Here is an 18,216-nt window from a genome sequence, read left to right as displayed (position 1 = left end):
CTAATTTTGCAAAAACACTTTACCCAAAGTATGAAAACACTGAAAATGATCAAATATTAATAGAGCAAAGGCACATTTTATACTGGAACGATGGCTGCAGCGCTGCACCCAGCAAGGATATGTGTCTTATGTATTTTTAACCAGATGACCTGATACCACTACAACCAGTCACTTATTAACTATTCAGTGTTGTTCTCCGCAGCTGTGTGGTTATAAGGTCACAGCTATAATAACAACAACAATAATAATAATAATAATAATAATAATAATAATAATAATAATCATAATCATAATCATAATCATAAAATGTACTGAGATTTCATGTTCCTGAATGTATTTAAACTCAATAACAGTGTTAAATATACTTTGATGGAGCATTTAATAGGCTGGAAAAACAAACACTTTTCTATTGTTGCCACGTTAAATTATAATTACTGGAAACAGCGAGAGGGAATTAAGTAAGAGGTTGTTTTTGTTTCGGCACAAAAAAAATTAAACTGTCAGAATTTATCTCATTGCCAGGAGGACGAGGGGCTGACAGATGACTGACAAATTACTTTCAGCATGTTTATCCTCTATTATAATGGCAAAAACCAAAACGGGGAGGGGGAGCGTTCAGAACAACATTAAACAGTACAGCTGCTCTGAGATAGTGTCTGTCATTGTCTTAAACTAATGTAACACGCCAGCTCTGATGATCACTCTGATGCCTTGGAAGCGACACCCTCGCTCCTTCATGCGATGCACCGCGCTCGTACCTTTCTTTGCAGCTTGATCGTCACAGTTCTCAAAGGTGCACGGCCCCCAGGCGCCCCACGGTGACACCTCGCAGTCGATGGGGCAGGGGATTTGGCACAGCTGGGACCTGTTGGGGATCGGACCCTCACACAGCTTGTTTTCCACGGGACGGGACGCTGTGCAAACGAGCAGAGTGGAACAGGACATGAGCAGCACATAAAACGAACCTGTTTTACCAGCAGAACAATCAGTGGGAACAAGCAGCACAGAAATGCTTATTTACTTTTATTTCTGGCGTTAAAATCCCTACAGAGAGCAGATGAGAACTACAAGGAAAGAAAAAAAAAAGCCATGCCTGTGAAGTAGACACTATTATCCCTTTGTTTTGTTTATCGCCTCCCTGTTAGCATGTCAGAATGATAAATTAGCAATGATTATCTCGCGCAGCGCCTTGCTAGCAGCATAAAGCCGAGTGGAGCCCTGCCCACCGACTCTCAACGGGGACACGGAGAGAGGATGCAACAATACAACACCAAAGGTGTGAGAGAACAGTGACAATGTCTTGGCTCATGTTTATTCCATGAGGTGTAATTTGGCATCCACTTTCCCTCGTCGTGCCATGTTGGATTTAGAAAGCCCTTCACATGATGCCGCTGGTAAGTGCATGCCTGTCTGAACTCCCACTGCGGAACTTCGCAATGAAAAGAGGAGATGCTATCATCACCATGCAAGGCACGGCTCCGTGACAACTGTGTTGAATACACCTTCACACGTCGGCTCGACTGCGCCATGATAAATAAATTTGATGCGTGGGGTTCCAGAGTTTATGCATTCATGAATACACATTTTTGCGTCGACGTTGGTGCCAGCCACATTTCAAAGTGGTGCTACTGTAGCCTCCAGGGTTTCCTCCTTTTGAGCCGTCATTCGATATTGATTGATAGGAAATGTATAGACAGAGAGTGAGGAAGGGAACTTCTGATTTTTGATTTGCCTGGGGTGAAAGAAAATTTTTAAAACTTTTTAGCATTTCCATGCGGCGGTTCATCAGCAGAATAAGCAGCAAACAGCATTTTTACGTTGAAATTTTCAGACAGCCAGGGGTTCGTTCATTACAAACTTAAAGAACCAATCTTTTCAACTTGTATGACGGGGCTTCCTGTATGATTATTATTCTTTGGAATCAACTTCCTGTACGATTATTATTCTTTGGAATTGACTTCCGGTTCTGATCTAAATGGCCAAATTACTCCAATATCACAACTTACACGCTGGCCAAGTTTCTGGAATGTATTTTTCTGTGATGTTTTTTTAAAGCATTGCATTAAAAAAAAAAAGTGAATGAAAATGTGAAAATTTGAAAAAAAAAAAAAAAAGCAAAAAGGCTTTTACACTTGGTGGTTTGTAAAGAGAAAAATGTCTGACACCAGCTAACGTGAAAGAAAAATCACAACTTTTGTGTTAAAAACTATTCCAAAAGACTTCTCTCCATTCATTTTTCTCTCACAGAGGAACAAAATCTAGTTTCTTGTTCTTCTTCAAGGTTTTTCTAGCAGCTGGCAAACAACATTTCCTCCCCCCAGCCTCTTATACCCGGTTAATGTGTATCATAGCCTATAGCACAATAACACGACGCAGCCGAGCTCCTTCACTCCAAAGCAGTTAATAGAAACAAGCCTAATTGGCATTTTTTTTTTTTTTGCAACACTTCAAAAGCTTGCCTGAAATTTGCTTGACACATATATAAAAACACAGCTGCTGTGTAGCATCAAGCAGGCGGGGACGTCGTACATCTGCATATTCTAAAGGAGGCAACAGGGCAGAGCTACAGCTCAGCCGTGTGAAGGCACGAAGGGGCTTCTGTTCATGGGAAAGAAACAATCATTATTTATGGGTTTGATCAATTACTGGAGAGGGACTTCAGAATACCAATAGTGAGGCCACTGAAGCTACCATGTACTTAGCTTAGCACGACTAAAGACAAGAGGAAACAGCCTGCCTTAAAAAAAAATGACAAGCTATCTCGATACATGAGATATAAGACATTAATTTGGAGGTAATGAGTTGAGACAGGCCAGCGTTGTGCTCACCTAAACCAATCAGATACTGTCTCTAGCTTCATATTTTTAACCTTTATTCTTGAACTCTGACCAAGAAAGCAAACAAGCGTACCTTCCATACTGACAGATTCTTACTTCATGCACCTATGAAGAACCGGGCCAGTGGTACAGTACAGCAGCTCCACGCTTCTAGGTCGTCTTTGTGATACGAGCCCTGCTCACTGAGCAGACAGGTTCAGCTCTCTGCCTGCAGCCCCACAGTCTGACTGACATTTCTAAATCTCTTTCCCTTCACTGCTGCACTCCTGCAGAGGAGCCCTGCAGAACCAGGACTGCATATCAGATTTCATTCTGCAAGGTCCATCCAAAACTGCTCAAGCTATTTATTGTCTTATAAATAACTACAGCTACAAAACAGGGAAATAGGAATTAGCGGTTGATATGTAAAGGCTTAAGGGAAGCTGTAGTAATTTTACAAGCTGTATTTTAAAAGAGCAACTAGCATGAAAGCTAAACTCTACACTGATGTGTTAAGTCCTCGTTTACAAAATAATATAACAGACTATTAAATAAGTTTCTCTCAAATCAGCAGATTCACTCCTGAGTCTGTAATCAACGCATGACTCTGCAGTTCTCCATCGACACCTGTTAGCCTTAAACGTGAAGCTGCTGGAGACGAGCAAAAACACTGATCTGGTCCCATGTGTTGTGATATCAGGGATAGGACGGTGTTCATACCTGTAAGGAAAGCTACCGGTTGTTAAAACTGAAATAAACACACATGTTCTAAGTGTGAGGATGGATTGATCTCCACTTTCGGGTGTTTTTCTCAGAGATATATTGAGAGATTCCCACAAAAAAAATGAAAAAGAAAAAAATCTCTTCACGTGTTCAACCTGAAGCACTTCATTTCTTGTATTCCGACTGTTCCTACAAGACGTCTAAGCGCTTAAAGTCTCACATAGTCTGGAGAGCCAAGTCATAATTCCCTCAGAACTGTACAGGGGAAGGCAAGAGGGGCTTTTGAAATGCAAAATGGCTAATTCCTCCTACAAATACACGGCAAGTCAAACACTGAGTTTGCTGAGCCACTGTTAATCCACGTCTTATTGGGGGGGAACTACACTGACTTCAATCTTTTAACATCAATCCATTTGTGAATACAAAATTGAGGACCGACAGAGTATCGGTGTCTGTATGATATAAAAAGAAAAAAAAAATCTCCATACCCTGCTTCTGCTTCTGCGTTAGTCCATTTTACAGTGCACTCTCCAATGAGTTCCTATTGTGCAGAACTGACAAAAAAAATCCCCCATGCGAGCGTGGCTTACTGTCTGCGGCGGTGGAGGACGGCTGGCGTCTCACTATCCATATTCTGTTTGAGGGGTAGCAAAGTTTCTCTTCCAGTCTAAGCTTTAACTCTTCTGCCCGGCTCTTGTTATGCAGAACTTTGTTGTAATGCTCTTCGTCCTTTTGTTGGATTTGGCTCGACACGGAGCACTCTGGGTAAAAAGCACCAGCCCGGGCTGGTTGAAATGTGCATGTTGTGCACACTTAACGAGAAAGTGAAGCATCACAGCAGCACGGAAAGCCTTTAAAGTAATGTTAAAGTCAATATTCAAATTATTTCTTTGAGATTTACTTTCTTTGTGAAACATGTTGAAAAGAGCGAAAAGGGGAAAGGAAAGCAGGAAGGAGGAAAGGAAGAGGAGAGAAGGTATGAAACAAGGACAAGAGAAGAAAGGAGGGAAGCAAAAAGGATGGAGGAGAGGAGAAAATAAAGGAAATAAAGACAGGAAGAAGGTAGGTAGAGGATAAGACAGTGGAGGAAGCAAAAGACAGAAGAAGAGACTGAGAAGGAAACGTGAAGAGGAAACAAGAGTAGAGGACGAAAAGGAAAGAAGGAGAGATGGAAGGAGAGGCAAGAGGATGGAGGGGGAAAAAGGAAAGAAACCGGAAACAAGAAGAGGGTAGGATAGGAGAAGACAGGAGAAGAGGACAAGGGAGATGAGGACAGATGATAGAAAACAAAATAAAGAAAAGAGAGAGGAAGTGTGAAACGAGGAGGAATAAGAAGAGGAAGCAGTAGAGAGAAGGAGGAATGGATGGAGAATAAGAGCGGAGACAAAGACTGAGAAGGAGAAAGGAGAAGAGAAACGATGAGCAGAGGAAAGAAGAAGGGAGACGAGAAGACAGAATGATAGAGGACCAGGAGAAGGAACAGAGGACAGAAGGTGAGAAGTATAATGGAGGAGATAAGGGAACTTAGGAAGGGGTTTAGAGAGGAGAAGAGGCAATAAGAGGAAAGAAATGAGGATAGAGGAGGACAGGAGACAGAGAGGGAACAAGGATAGAGGTTAAAAAAGTAGATGGTACAATGTGAGAGGAGGAGCAGAGGTGGATAGAAGAGGAGAGTAGGAAGCCAGGGGAGAGGAAGGAGAGGGAACGATGTGGGAGGCATCAATCGGGGGAGAGGCTCAGGCTTCGTTATCAGCGTGACTAAAAACACCTACCTGTAATCTGGAAGGTGATGGAGAGGAGAGGGGGGACACTAGGCTTCTGCTGTCTTTGGGTCTGACCCGCTGCAATTACAGGGGAGATAGCGCTATTAGCTACGCACACACTGGGGAGAGGGAGGCACTATCACACAAACACACCGGCTGAGCAGAGACAGGCTCAGACTAATGCAGCGGCGGCGGCGGCGGCGGCGGGAGGAGAGGCCGCAGAGAGCCGCGCATCACAACCCAGACTTGTTTACAATTAAATGTAGATCAAATCTGTCGTCTCTGGTTTGAACAGTGGTGGGAAAAATAATTGTTGTTTGTGCTTCATTTGTTTTGACACGGTCAAATTAGACCCACAGCTAATGAACAAAAGCCGCACGGACTTTTGGTAACCACACCAGGTTTGATATTTTGGTGTTGCAGGATAAGAAGAAACCTAATTACAGTCTTTTTAACGTAAGCGCAGCGGACTCATCGCGGTTGTTTGCCATGATCTACCTCCTTTGTATTCATGGCAGCTTGTTAGTCGAATACAAACATTGGTTGTGTTTGTAGGATTCCAAAGCATTTAAAAGAAAGGCTCAACATTTTGTGACAAATCTTTTAAGCGTCATCTCTAATGCATACAGAACTGAAGTCATGTCTCGCTCATGCCAGACCTCAGATGTTTCCAGTGTTTTTCCAGTGGCAGACACTCGGGGGGGAGAAACCTAATGTGGGACCTTGGTCTAAACTGATGTTCAGCCCAGATTACTTGGTGATGTGATGGGTTTGCTGATCCAGACTCAAACCTCCGGAATGGGTTTCCGATAATAGCAAACATGTCTGTGGCCTTAGAGATAGGGTGAGGAGTTCAAACGTTCAGAGGCAGCTGGGAGCAGAGTCACTGGGAGCCAGCTGAGGGGATTCTAGGATGCCTCCTGGGTGGAGGTCTTCTGGCCAACTGGAGGGAGACTCTGAGGTAGACCCAGAATCCGCTGGAGGGATTACATATCTCATCTGGCCTGGGATCCACCAGCAGGAAGTGGAAAATGCTGCTGGGGGTAGAGACAGCTGGAAGGACCTGCGTAGCCAGCTGCCAGTGCGACCCGACCCCAGGTAAGAAAACCGATGTTTGACATTTCGGACTGAAACTCTGGATGGTTCCAATTTTCACGCCAGCTCTCAGAGCAGCGGGAGCATCACTAAACACTCTTGGGGCTAATGCTAGCTACAGATAATGAAACCGATAGTCAAAATGTCATCTCTGGTTCTTACTGACTGCTTCTACCTAACTATCGTTCATCCAGTCAGGTTCAGTCTTCTGCTTCAGCTTTTTTTTTCTCACTGTTTGTCGTTGCACTGCAATCTCCGTTTTGTTTACATCTGCTTCTTTTCCAGATCACTCTGCTCCCCGAATGCTCCCTCTGGCACAACAATCGTAGGCGTGAGATGCAGCATGATTTCAAAATCTCCTAGAACATTAGAATATCTGAGGCTAGCATTAGTTTAAACACCGTAGGAGGGAAAAACAGTTAGCCGTGCATGTCCACAATATGCCTACCACCACCTCCAAAGCTGACACATAAATGTTTGTTTAACCTGCACAAAAAGCAGAGATGATAAAACAACAATTAGTACTTCTGGGTGGTTACGAGCTGCAGTCACAGCCAGATGGAGCTTCCCAGAGTCTTCACTCGTCACAGCGGGGTTGCCGGTTCTGATGCTGCTCTGCCTGTATATAGACCAAAACCCAAACCTGCCCTTTGATACCGTCGCTGCAGGTTGCTGACTGCAGCCAGGAGATGCAGCAGAGGAGCGCTTTGGGAACGGATAAACTGCTGCTCGTCAAGAAAACGTTGCAGCAGCTTTCTCGAAGCATTACACTTGAATTTTTATGAGGGATTATTGCAGCATAAAAATGGGCGTTGTTCCTCCCTGGGTGTAGATTGATCACTTCTCTTACTTCTTCGTATAAGTCCACACAAAAAGGAGAAATAAATTGTTTTAGTAATGAATTCCCAATAACCTTTACTTTCACGTTTCTCTTTTGGTATAGATGTTTGAAAAAATAAACACACCATGTAAACGCGACAGCTTGAAAGATGCTGGTCGGCTTTCTGGAGCTTCACACAGAGCCAGGCTGGTGGTTTCTCCTTGTTATTAGACTTTATGCTAAACTAGGCTAAACATACAGCTGCAGCACTTTAACTCACAGACGTAGGACTGAGAGCAGTTTTCTCTTCTGACTTTTTCAAAGACATTGAATGAGGATATTTTTCAAAACGCAGATCTACGTCTTTTATATCTTCTGTCACTCCAGTCAGCCACACTTTCAGGTCCCACCTGAGTTCAAAAGACTTTGTTCTAACCTGCATATACAGTACGAACAAACCTCATCACACAGTTTTAAGTCAGTCTGCTTGTCAGAAATCGGAAAAGATGACCCAAATACCATTTCTCACAAGGCAGGAAATAGTGCTTTAGGGATCCATATGCTCCAGCAAATCCAAACCCAAACTTACACAGCCTGAGCGCAGGAAATACTGGATGTCATTACTCGCTCTGCGATACTGATCTGGGGTCAGATCGAAGCTACTCCTCCATAAAGATTAAGGTTAAGATTTAGGAGGTGGTAAGCTGATTTCAGATCCTGGCCTAAGGGTGTCTTCCGCCCTTTTGCATGGTGATATTTATGCATGAGACAGGGGAGGAGGAAGAGAGCGCTGGTTGCAGCAAACTTCACTGAGCCACTGTCTGCCTCTCTGTCTCAGTGGTATGCTGTGAGATTACCCCCCTATGGAGGGGGAAGAAATCCTGCGCCAAGAAGATAAGAACTTTGTGCATGTGTGTGTGCTCGGGCAAACTCTCACACACACGAGTCACGCACATTTCTGTGCAGCCCTCCGTGGAAACACCAATCTCAACATGCTTGTATATATGAATCTTTAACTGTATCTTAACAGAGGCTGCAGACATGTATGATCACTACAGGTTTTTGCAGGAACATGCACTGGATATTCTCACTATAGCCGACTTCATCGGGAAGGGAGAAATAAAGACAGAGGAAGAACACAAATCTCATAAGTTGATTCTTATATTGCACAATATGCTTTGTCTGAACCGCGTCTGTTTAATCTCGGATGCCAGACTCATTATTCTTTAATTAGCGCTGATACGCGGAGAACCAAAGGGCCACCGATCAATTCGACCTCTGAGAAACAATGCTGGAGCAGAGCGAATGCACGGCCAGCCCCTGCTGCATTCATCATACATTTATTCACTACCTCATGCGATAATTTTGGGCGGATATCAGACTGACTCAAGAAAAATCTGTAACAGATTCATCTGAATAAATATTAGTTTTGGTGCAGTTTGTCCCTGGAAGATGACTGAGCTGATAGCAGTTTAATTAAGCTTTCCAGCTGCAGGTCTCGACACCTGGAATGGCTTCAGTCACTGAGTTCTACATTTGCAAGTAAAATCCATCCAAGCTCCACTTAAAGTGAACATGTTTTAGAAAGTAAAACCTTAAATAATGTTTAAATTGGTGGCTTTATAGCATCTTCTAGTCAGATTATCTAATGGGTCCATTTATTTATTAAATTTACCGAACAATGATCCAAATCAATGCAGCTGTTGCTCTAAAAATGTGCCTCAGCAACATTCATTCAGCTTAAAGTGGGAAATACGCAACGAAGATAACCTATCTCACACTATTCAGTCTATCTGCTTCATTATTAACCTCACATTTATTAACAACATACACCATGTATATGTAGAATCATTTATAATTCTATAGAACTATAAATGATTCTATATAATTATTTATAGTTCTATAGAATTCTAAATAATTCTATAGAATCTTTTAAAATTCTATAGAATTTTTTAAAGTTCTGTAGGATTATAAATACTTCTCTAGAATTATTTATAATTCTATAGAACTTTTTAGTGTTATTGGGGCTTTATTTGTTGTTGCTATGGCACCGTGACAGCAGCAGCCCGTAGCAGCGGCTCATATCTACTTCCTGTGTTTTTAGCTATTTCCTTTGGTCTGTCTTCGATCTTTTTAATATTTTTATTTCACACAGCTGTACCTCATTTGTGTGGGAACAGTGGAGATGCAGACGATGTTTTTGTTTGTCTGTTCCTTGCTTTTTGGAGTTTTTGGGGGTTGTTGAGCCATGGCTCTATTGTTTTACACTGTGAACAGCTGTTAGCGCTGAGCCGGGCCGAGCCACCTTCGTGGGAGAGACCGGACATCCCCGATGAGCTGGAGGAAGAGGGGATGCAGGGCAGGAGTGAAGCCTAGGGAGAAGAGGAGACGCTACAAGCCGTCCGTCCATCATCATGGAAACGGGAAGTCTCTCCCTAACGGATGGAGGAGCTAACAGCTAACGGCTAACAGCTAACAGCGCTGAGCGGATGAAGGAGCTAACAGCTAACGGCTAACAGCTAACGGCTAACAGCGCTGAGCGGATGAGAGGAGCGGATGGAGGAGCTAACGGCTAACAGCTAACGGCTAACAGCTAACAGCGCTGAGCGGCTGCAGTGGGAGTATCGGGAGAGCAGCCTCATGTTGTTCACAGAGTCACGGCTGAACGAACTCACTCCGGACTCGCTGGTAACTTTGGACGGATTTCACCTGGTCAGAGCGGACCGGAGCTGGAGGGACAGTGGTGAGAAGAAAGGCTGGGGACTCGCCATGTATGTGAATGAGAGATGGTGTAATGCTAGCTAGCACGTTAGCATTAAAGAGCAGCGCTGCACGCAGGATGCTGGACTGCTGGCGGTTGTAAACTCATCCATAGTTCAGAGTCCCAGCTGCAAACATCACAGCCTCAGTCTCTGATCTTCATCTCAGGAGGCTTTAACCAGACATCTCTCTCTACCACTCTGGACCTGCTGTGTGCGGACACCAGGATGCATATCACTGAATTATTGTTATTTTCTTGTACTTTCTATATTTGTGGATGCTGCTGTGGTGTGTACATTTCCAAGGTCTGGGATAAATAAAGTATATTCTATTCTAAAAATGGTCTTGCGTGGTGAAACCTATTCACCTGTTTTAGTTTATTGATGGAAAACAATTCTGTTGAACGGTGTGGTATCAAAACCTGAAACTCACAGCTCAGGTTTTGTGAGGCTGAAACAGGGCAGCTCTGGTGTTGTGGGCACAGTCAGAGTCTGGTTCTCTCTGCAGTCCTTTTCCAGGCAGATAGCCGTCCTCCCTGAGCCTGATTCTGGTGGAAGCTTTTTTTTTTTTTCAAGGAACTATTTTCTTCCTGCTGCAACCAAAGTGTAGCTCAAGGGAATTCTTGGATTTGTTGGGTCTCTGTCTATATGATATACAGATTGTAAGGGCTTGACTTTGCTGTTTGAGAAGACTTCTGTGGCGCTACAGAAATTAAACTGAACTACAGCTTTGGAAGTGGGACTAGAAATTCTGACGTCACCTTTTTGTGCATCCGCTGCGACTCCTTAACAATCTGCAGTGCAGCCACACGTCAGAAATAAGTCCTAAATTGGCACATTTTATTCTGTTAGTGGCTTTTGCAGCTGCCGTCTCATCTTGTGTGCTGAAAATCATGTCACACATCGTGTTTTTTGTAGAGAGAATAAAATACTGTTGCTGAGTGTCAGACTGAATAACAAAACCAAACGACACTGTAGATGGAAATTTTTTACCAAAATAGAAAAAGATCAGTCCAAACACCGGGAACATGCATGTTGTTCTATTTTCACTCTTTGAACGTGTCTCCAGACTTGAGAACTTTCTCCCCCTGCTTGCGTGAGAGGAGGATCTCTCCTCGTTTGACAGAAGTTGCACCTGGGTGTCTCACCTCCTCTCAGACTTTGTCAGTCTCTCACGCGATCAACATGGTCGGCCTCCATAAGCTTAGTCTCAACTAATGTCTTTAACACCGTCGTTAAGAGGGCAGCTTTGACTCTAAGCTGGCTTGACAAGTGCGAAGGCCTTTGCACTTGTGACAACTGACGAGCAACAACAGGACACGGGAGCAGACAAATCCCTGTTCTGAGGGACTTGAGGTTTGGTTTCAGTGGGGAAAGAAGGCAGCAGGTAAAAGGCTGTATATCTGTAGACGGATGATTTAAAAACATATGACGATGAAATATTGATTGTTGGACATGAACTGAGTCAACGTGTAGGCTGATACAAACATCTATGCAATTATCTGCTCCCGATCCACCAAGGACCTGCGGTCTTCTTCCGCTGTGTGGGGGACTGACGGATATACGAGTGTCATGCCACAGCGCTTGATCAAATTGACTTGAGTTCCACTGGAGGATTGAGCTGATTTGTTTCAGGCTGAGCTTTGTGATGCTGTAATACAGACTCTGACTTTGGTGACAATGGAGAAGAAACGTGGCCTTCTGAGATTAAAACGACTTCTGCGTGACTTGCTTAACAAAGCACTAAATCACAGAGGAGACAGAAACAAGACAGTGACATAAAAACATCTGGAAAATCTGGCAGGCAGAGGTAGACAGTGTAAATGATTTTACTGCATTTCAGAGACACAGACCCAGTGAAGGCTGTGATTCACAACTTATCACTTCTTGAAGCTTCATAGCAGACATGCTGATGCGGTACGAGCCAGCTCACAGCCCGTCTGGCCATCCCTTCAATTTAACAGGGACCGTGCTTTAGAACCTGGTTTTTATAGGCTTGTTTTCATGTGATGTAATCTTTTTTTATTTATTGCTTTTTAAGGTTTTTACTTTATTTCTATTCATTATTATTGACATATTGCGTTTGTTTTACCTTTATCTTAATTAGTGGTACATTGCCTTCTGGGCATCCTGCTTTTGTTTTGTCTGCCAAAGCACTTTGTAAACCCTTGTTTTAAAACGCGCCGTATAAATACACTTATTAAAATTATTTCTGTCTTCTTTTGTGAAGCAGTGTAAGATTTTTGCAGGCTTAGTTGGCACTGAAACTGCTCCTGTCCTGTCTGCTTGCTACCTTGAGCAACGTGTCCGCTGATGCCCAAAGAGTGCACACATGCAGGCAGGTACCCACTAGACAGGCAGGTAGGTCATCCAATCATTTAACGTGGACCAAAGCCAATGATTGGATTGGCTTTTTACAGGTTTTTTTAATTCTTTTTTTTTTTATTATCAGAGCACTTGATTTATTGATTGCTGTCAGGATGTGAAGAGACTTCCAATAAAAAGAACAAAAATTGCTCCTGGAGTACTGTGCATACTCTGGCTTTACAGCTAATCAGTCACGTCGTGTCCAGCACCTGATCTACATAACAATCAGATCAATGCCGGCGCCGATACCAATCCAGCTAGCAGACCGGTGAATTGCACAAGTTTGTCGTAGGTTTATGCTCCAAGGGACGGCCGTCACATCAGATCCTGTTTCTGACATTTCAAAGCCTGCAGTGAGATTAAGCTCAAAGTTTTACCGGCAGGATGTTCCGACGTAAGATGTGAGCAAATGCAGATAAAGAGAACAGTCGTGCACGTTGTTGACTTTACCTTTTTCTTTTTCTCGAAGGTCACTGAGGTATTTTAGAAGCTCAGCATTGGCCTGGACGCAGTAAACCTCCCGGGTCTGCAGACCTCCTCCGCAGAGCCCCGTCAGGTTGTAACGCCGACGGTCCTGTTGGCTCAGCAACAAGTCAACCCGGCAGTCGCTCCACTCGGTGGTTCTCCAGGTGTAGCTAAAAGGTGAGCAGCGGGAGAGCATGGGCAAGAGTCAGAGAGACCTAACGTCGCTGAACACATGTCAGGTGGCATCCAATGTTCGTTTATAACTCTGTTTGAATCATCATCCCAGTCTGGAGGACACAGGTCACCCATTATTTACGACAGCTAACGGTAAAATAAAATGACTGGACATGTATTTACCCTTATATGCTCTTATCAAGAGTGCGGCCGTTCAATTTCAGACCATAACTTCTTCATTTTACATTTAAATTTTGTCAGAGAGCTTCTACACGTATAAATGATGAATAAATGCATCATGTGACCCGTCTGTAAGTGTTCTTATGCCCCAGTGATCGACGTGTAAAGATGTTCTAAGATGAAACTGAGCCATCTGCTAACCTGCATTTCTATCTTTGCATGTGCATTTCTGGAATTCAAATATCTTCCCGGTTTCGATCCATTTGTCTTTACTTTGTGTCTGGCACCAGCCCAAGCACTTATACTAATCTACCTCCGTATGCTATCTCTCTCACACACGTGGGCCGACCCAGAAGAGCAAATTAGCTCGGTGATGTGTCTGAAGGGAAGTCAAAAGGCAGCATGTGCAGCCTCAGCCAGGCTGAACACGAAGCACTTTGATTTCACTTTATTTGTGAGCCTGAAATACAGACCGAATCCCTGCAGTGTTTCATAGCCGGTTCTTAACAATACTGTAACCAGGGAGGAGGGTATTATCACGACATAACATGCAATTTGTATCCTGTGAAAAACTCTGCTAAGCTATGAAACCCACATCTACGCTCACAGTGAAATTCAAAAAAACTCTGCTCACTCCCCGCTGAGCTCCCTGCCTCCCTCCCTGCCTCCCTCCCTGCCTCCCTCCCTGCCATCAGGAGGAACTCACGTGGCGCAGGGCGGCACGCCGTCACCCTGAGGTTCACACGACTCCGACTCCTCCAGCGGCGGGCAGTCCGCCCCCTCGCCCACAGGGAACTGCAGCACCTGTCTGCTTCGAGTGCGATTTCCTCTGGGCGACTCGGGGTCCAAGCAGGTTTTGGAGCAGGGGCTCCAGTCGGCCCAGTCGGTGATCTGGCAGGCTTTGGGAAGGACACAGGACTGGACGGTGAGCGGCAGGTCCCTCATTGTGCACAGGCTGGAAAGGATAAAGACGGAAGGTGCAGGAGGGATGAAGGAGTCATATAGAGTTTATATAGAATCAGATAAACAATAATGTGACTCCATGTAGGATTTTATGGTGAGAAAAAATTGTCTTTTTTTAAAAAAAACTTGGAACTGAGTGATTAAAGAAAAATATCTAATTATGAGTTTTCTGACTTGTTTCAGTGAAGTATTTGCTGAGTGAACAGAAATTAAACATGATAGAGTTTCTCACGTGAACACTATCAACAGCAAGACCACCAAGAGGAAAAGCTAGACTTAGTAAAACCGCTGACACAGCTGGGCCAAACATACTGCGTATATTTCAAATGAAAGCCTTTGCATTTTGCTAGTTGTGTTGTTTCACTGTGATTTCAGTTTGAGGTCTGTTGACTGTTCAGACCCACTTGGAGCTGAGACAGAGCTGCTCCAGGGGAACACACCACACTCCACCTGGACACAGACCAGCACACAACCCCCCATAACAAACACAACTTCCCACTTTCACATCGTGGTATGTTTGCAGATTGAACACACAAGATATAATATGTCGATTGGTGAGCGTTGAAGGTGTTGCTGGCCGTAGTATTATCTCTTCAAACAAAGCCAGGGACTTACTGTCTTTTTATGTGCCGCTAAGCTAATTAGCTGCTGGCTGCAGCGCCCTATTTAACAAACACACCAATCAGCCACAACAGTAAAACCACCTGCCAAATACTGAGCAGGTTCCCATGGGGCACGGACATGGAACCGCTGGAGGTGTGATGTTGTGTTTGGCAGCGGGACATTGGCAGCAGATCTTTTGGGTCCTCTGTGGATCGTGCTTCTTCTGGTGCATCCTGCAGATGCTCGACCGGATTGGTATCGGGCTCATTGTCGTGTTCTTAGAGCTGTTTTTGCAGCGTGGCGAGGTGCACTGTCCTACTGGGAGAAACTGCTGGCGCCGTGAGGTGGAGCGTGGAGCAGGGTGTTTGGTCTGTTTAGGTGGGTGGTAGTAACCTCCACATGAATACCAAAGTTTCCCAGAAAAACACTGCATTATAATGAGACAGCCAATGTCATTCACTTTACCTGCTGCTGGTCTTAATGTTATGGCTGATTGGTGTCGATATGATGCTTGTGTCAATCGTGGCCTCTTGGTAAGAAAGCCAATACGTGTATTTTCCAGGATTTCAAACATCCATCATCTATACACCGCTTAATCCTCACTAGGGTCATGGGGGGCTGGAGTCTATCCCAGCTGACTCAGGGTGAAGGCAGGTTCACCTGGACAGGTAACCAGTCTATCACAGGGCTACACTTAGAGACAGACAACCAAGCACACTCACATTCACACCTACGGACAATTTACAATCACCAATTAACCTCAGCATGTTTCTGGACTGTGGGAGGAAGCCGGAGAACCCGGAGAGAACCCACGCTGCACGGGGAGAACATGGAGGGTGTCCTCATCATTGGGATGTGAACCGGCGACCTTCTAGCTGCGAGGCGACGGTGCTAACCACTGACCCACCTTGCAGCCCTCATACAAAACAGAGAAAAGCAAACAACCCCTAACATCATAGGAGCCGATACGAGGAAATGTCTGGCATTTTTTTCCTCAATAAACAACTAAGCTGTCTACAGATTGACTGATTGATCCATATTTATTTTACTACGACACTTCTTCACGAGTGCTGCAGTGTGCGACTTAGCGACGCCTCATTACAGTGAATCTTAAGTTCCCTCTGACTGCCATGTTAATGCCAAGACGTCTGATGGCTTTAAGGTTTTTGCATCAACAGAACAACAGATATGTGACACTAGATGTGATGTACAAAGCTCCGAACTCTCTGCCCTTGACTGACAGTCACCAGCCCTTCTCATTTACATACACTCTGCATAAGCAATTTCACATTAAGAGGAGTGGCTTGGCATGCTGTGTGTGTGTGTGTGTGTGTCAATAAGTCTTAAGTGCTAAGACAACCAAAACAACCTCTGATCCATCATTCACACACATCTTTTGATCATCTAAACAGCATTTAGATGTAATGAATAACCCGTCCTCGATGGGTCCCTTCCAGATCATTAGAAATTTGTTCTAACTAAAGCCGACTGCTTTCTGCTACTCAGTCTGGATGTCTCTCCCCTTGAGGCGATGCAGCTGACGAGCTATTAGTGCTAATTACAGCTCTGCTTCATTTAGAAACCTCTCATTTAGACGTTGCCACCACACTTCACCTCCAGCAAGTCAGACTTTGGGTATAAATCAGGAAATGCATGAGCTGAGTATGAGCTGCATTTTTTTTTTCTTCTAACTCCAGTGTCTTTGCAGATTAAAACACCTCTGCAGTCTTTGAAGTGGTTCTGAAACGACACTGTCAAAAAATCGTAGTTTTGTTTTTCTGCCAAACGCGCCCGGTACGCCGGCTCGTTTTGCTCCGGAGGAAAACAATGAGGAAATTTAAACAGCGAATGTGACGCACTGAGGGCGATGGCTCGATTTCCTGTCTCCGATGGAACTTCTTGTGTTTTAAAAAGCCCCTAATGCAGCCAATGACCCATTTTCTCTGCAAGCGGATCCTTTGAGTCTTCGCCGTTTGTTGTGTGCATGCCCGAGCATTTTTTTTTTTTTTTTTGTGGAGATTTCAAAGTTGCAAAGAGAAGTCATTATTTCTTCATCTCAGTCATTCAGACAGAATGAGGACACAATCATTCTGTATTTAAATAAGTAAGATGATGTCTGAAAAACGCTCATTTTTAAGCCTGTAGGTTTTACAGTTATTTGCAACAATGGACGCCACGACGCGGGCAGCGAGGAAGTCTCAACGTCGCTGCACTTGTGTACTCATTACTTGAACTGCATTCATCAAAACAGCCTCTGAAACGGTCTAAAAACACGATTCTATGTGGGTCAAGTGATTAATGAATCCTTTTCACAACTTTGGAGCCTCAGAGAAGCAGCAGAGGCAAAAAAAAGATAAGACGCTAAATTAGCTCACTGTGTGCAAATCTCAGCATTACGCCGTGATGTAATGTGATATATCGTAACACTGGCACAGCAGAAAAAAAATGTCATGATGCAAACCTGACGAACGAGACAGAAGTTCGGAGGAAGTGGCCTGTTTGGGGGCGAGCTGAGGACTACGGAGGAAGAAGCAGCCCACTGACAGATGTTCATCAAACAAAATTAGAAATGAAGTGAGCAAGATGTTGGCGGAGCGGCTGGCGAGGATATGACTGGCTTTCTGCTTCACTGGGAAGTTTGTTCCACTTTTCCGAAAGTGGCAAAAACAACCATGAATATTTTAGACCAAGAAATAAACAAGTCAAGGATTAATATTTATGCTCCTAAGGGCATGTGAGTTGTTTTCACGGTTCCTTTGAAATATTTGATCCCAGTCACTGCTGAGAGCTCGGCGCAAACAAAGCATTAATGAATAGATTTAGTACATAATTGATCAAATCTTAGAGTACAAGTGGCGTGTGACAGAAATGCGACGTGAACGGAGGCTTGCTCGACTGACACCGGCACTGATTCTTTCCAGGAGATCAGAGACCTCGTGAAAGCCCCACATTCGAGTTTCTAGGGAACAGCGATGGCATTTCAAGTTAGCGTCAGTCGAGGAACACAGAACAAGATGATGGCTCCACAGGCGCCGCTCTTTAGAAGAATCGCTGATTACCTTACAGTTATGCAATGAAGCCGTCAGAGGTTTATCAGGAGAAACATCGCAAATGAAGAGAGAACCGTCAGTAGCTGCTTGATGTTTCACCAGTTACATCGTTGTGATCTACAACTGTGATTAACTCAGCTGTCTGAAAAGCGGACTTACATGGACTTGGAAGATTTTTGCGAACAGTCCATTTAAAATTGTAGCAGAGAGCAAATGTGTCACATGCAAGGTGTGATCAAATAGTTTGGTCTGTTCCTGTCGAGCCGTCATGCAACAGGTGTGAGCAGTAACTCCACGTCATGTCCTGGGTTACGCTCGCTTCTGTCACCACGAACGGGTGCATTTGAGGTTCCACTGTGGTTCTGCAACAGCAGCGACGTGTCAGAGTTTTCAAGGATCTCACATGACCCAACTTCATGTCGAGGGTCTGATCCAGAG

General features: G+C 44.3%; 1 protein-coding gene across 1 annotated transcript in view; it reads right to left on the bottom strand.

Moving 5' to 3' along the window:
• The window catches only part of LOC103368609 (thrombospondin type-1 domain-containing protein 7A-like), a gene marked incomplete at its 3' end in the record, with an annotated part of 183,588 nt that overhangs the window by 94,019 nt on the left and 71,353 nt on the right, over positions 1 to 18,216 (bottom strand). The window contains exons 3-5 of the mRNA XM_008297023.1: positions 13,869 to 14,117; positions 12,794 to 12,978; positions 759 to 914 (exon numbers count right to left, since the gene is read on the bottom strand). Coding sequence (XP_008295245.1) covers positions 759 to 914; positions 12,794 to 12,978; positions 13,869 to 14,117 — 590 coding nt within the window. The remainder of the gene's footprint in view (positions 1 to 758; positions 915 to 12,793; positions 12,979 to 13,868; positions 14,118 to 18,216) is intronic.

Source organism: Stegastes partitus, unplaced genomic scaffold, assembly GCF_000690725.1.
Source record: "Stegastes partitus isolate 25-593 unplaced genomic scaffold, Stegastes_partitus-1.0.2 Scaffold1178, whole genome shotgun sequence".
Taxonomy (NCBI): Eukaryota; Metazoa; Chordata; class Actinopteri; family Pomacentridae; genus Stegastes; species Stegastes partitus.
This window is presented reverse-complemented; position numbering and strand designations above follow the sequence as displayed.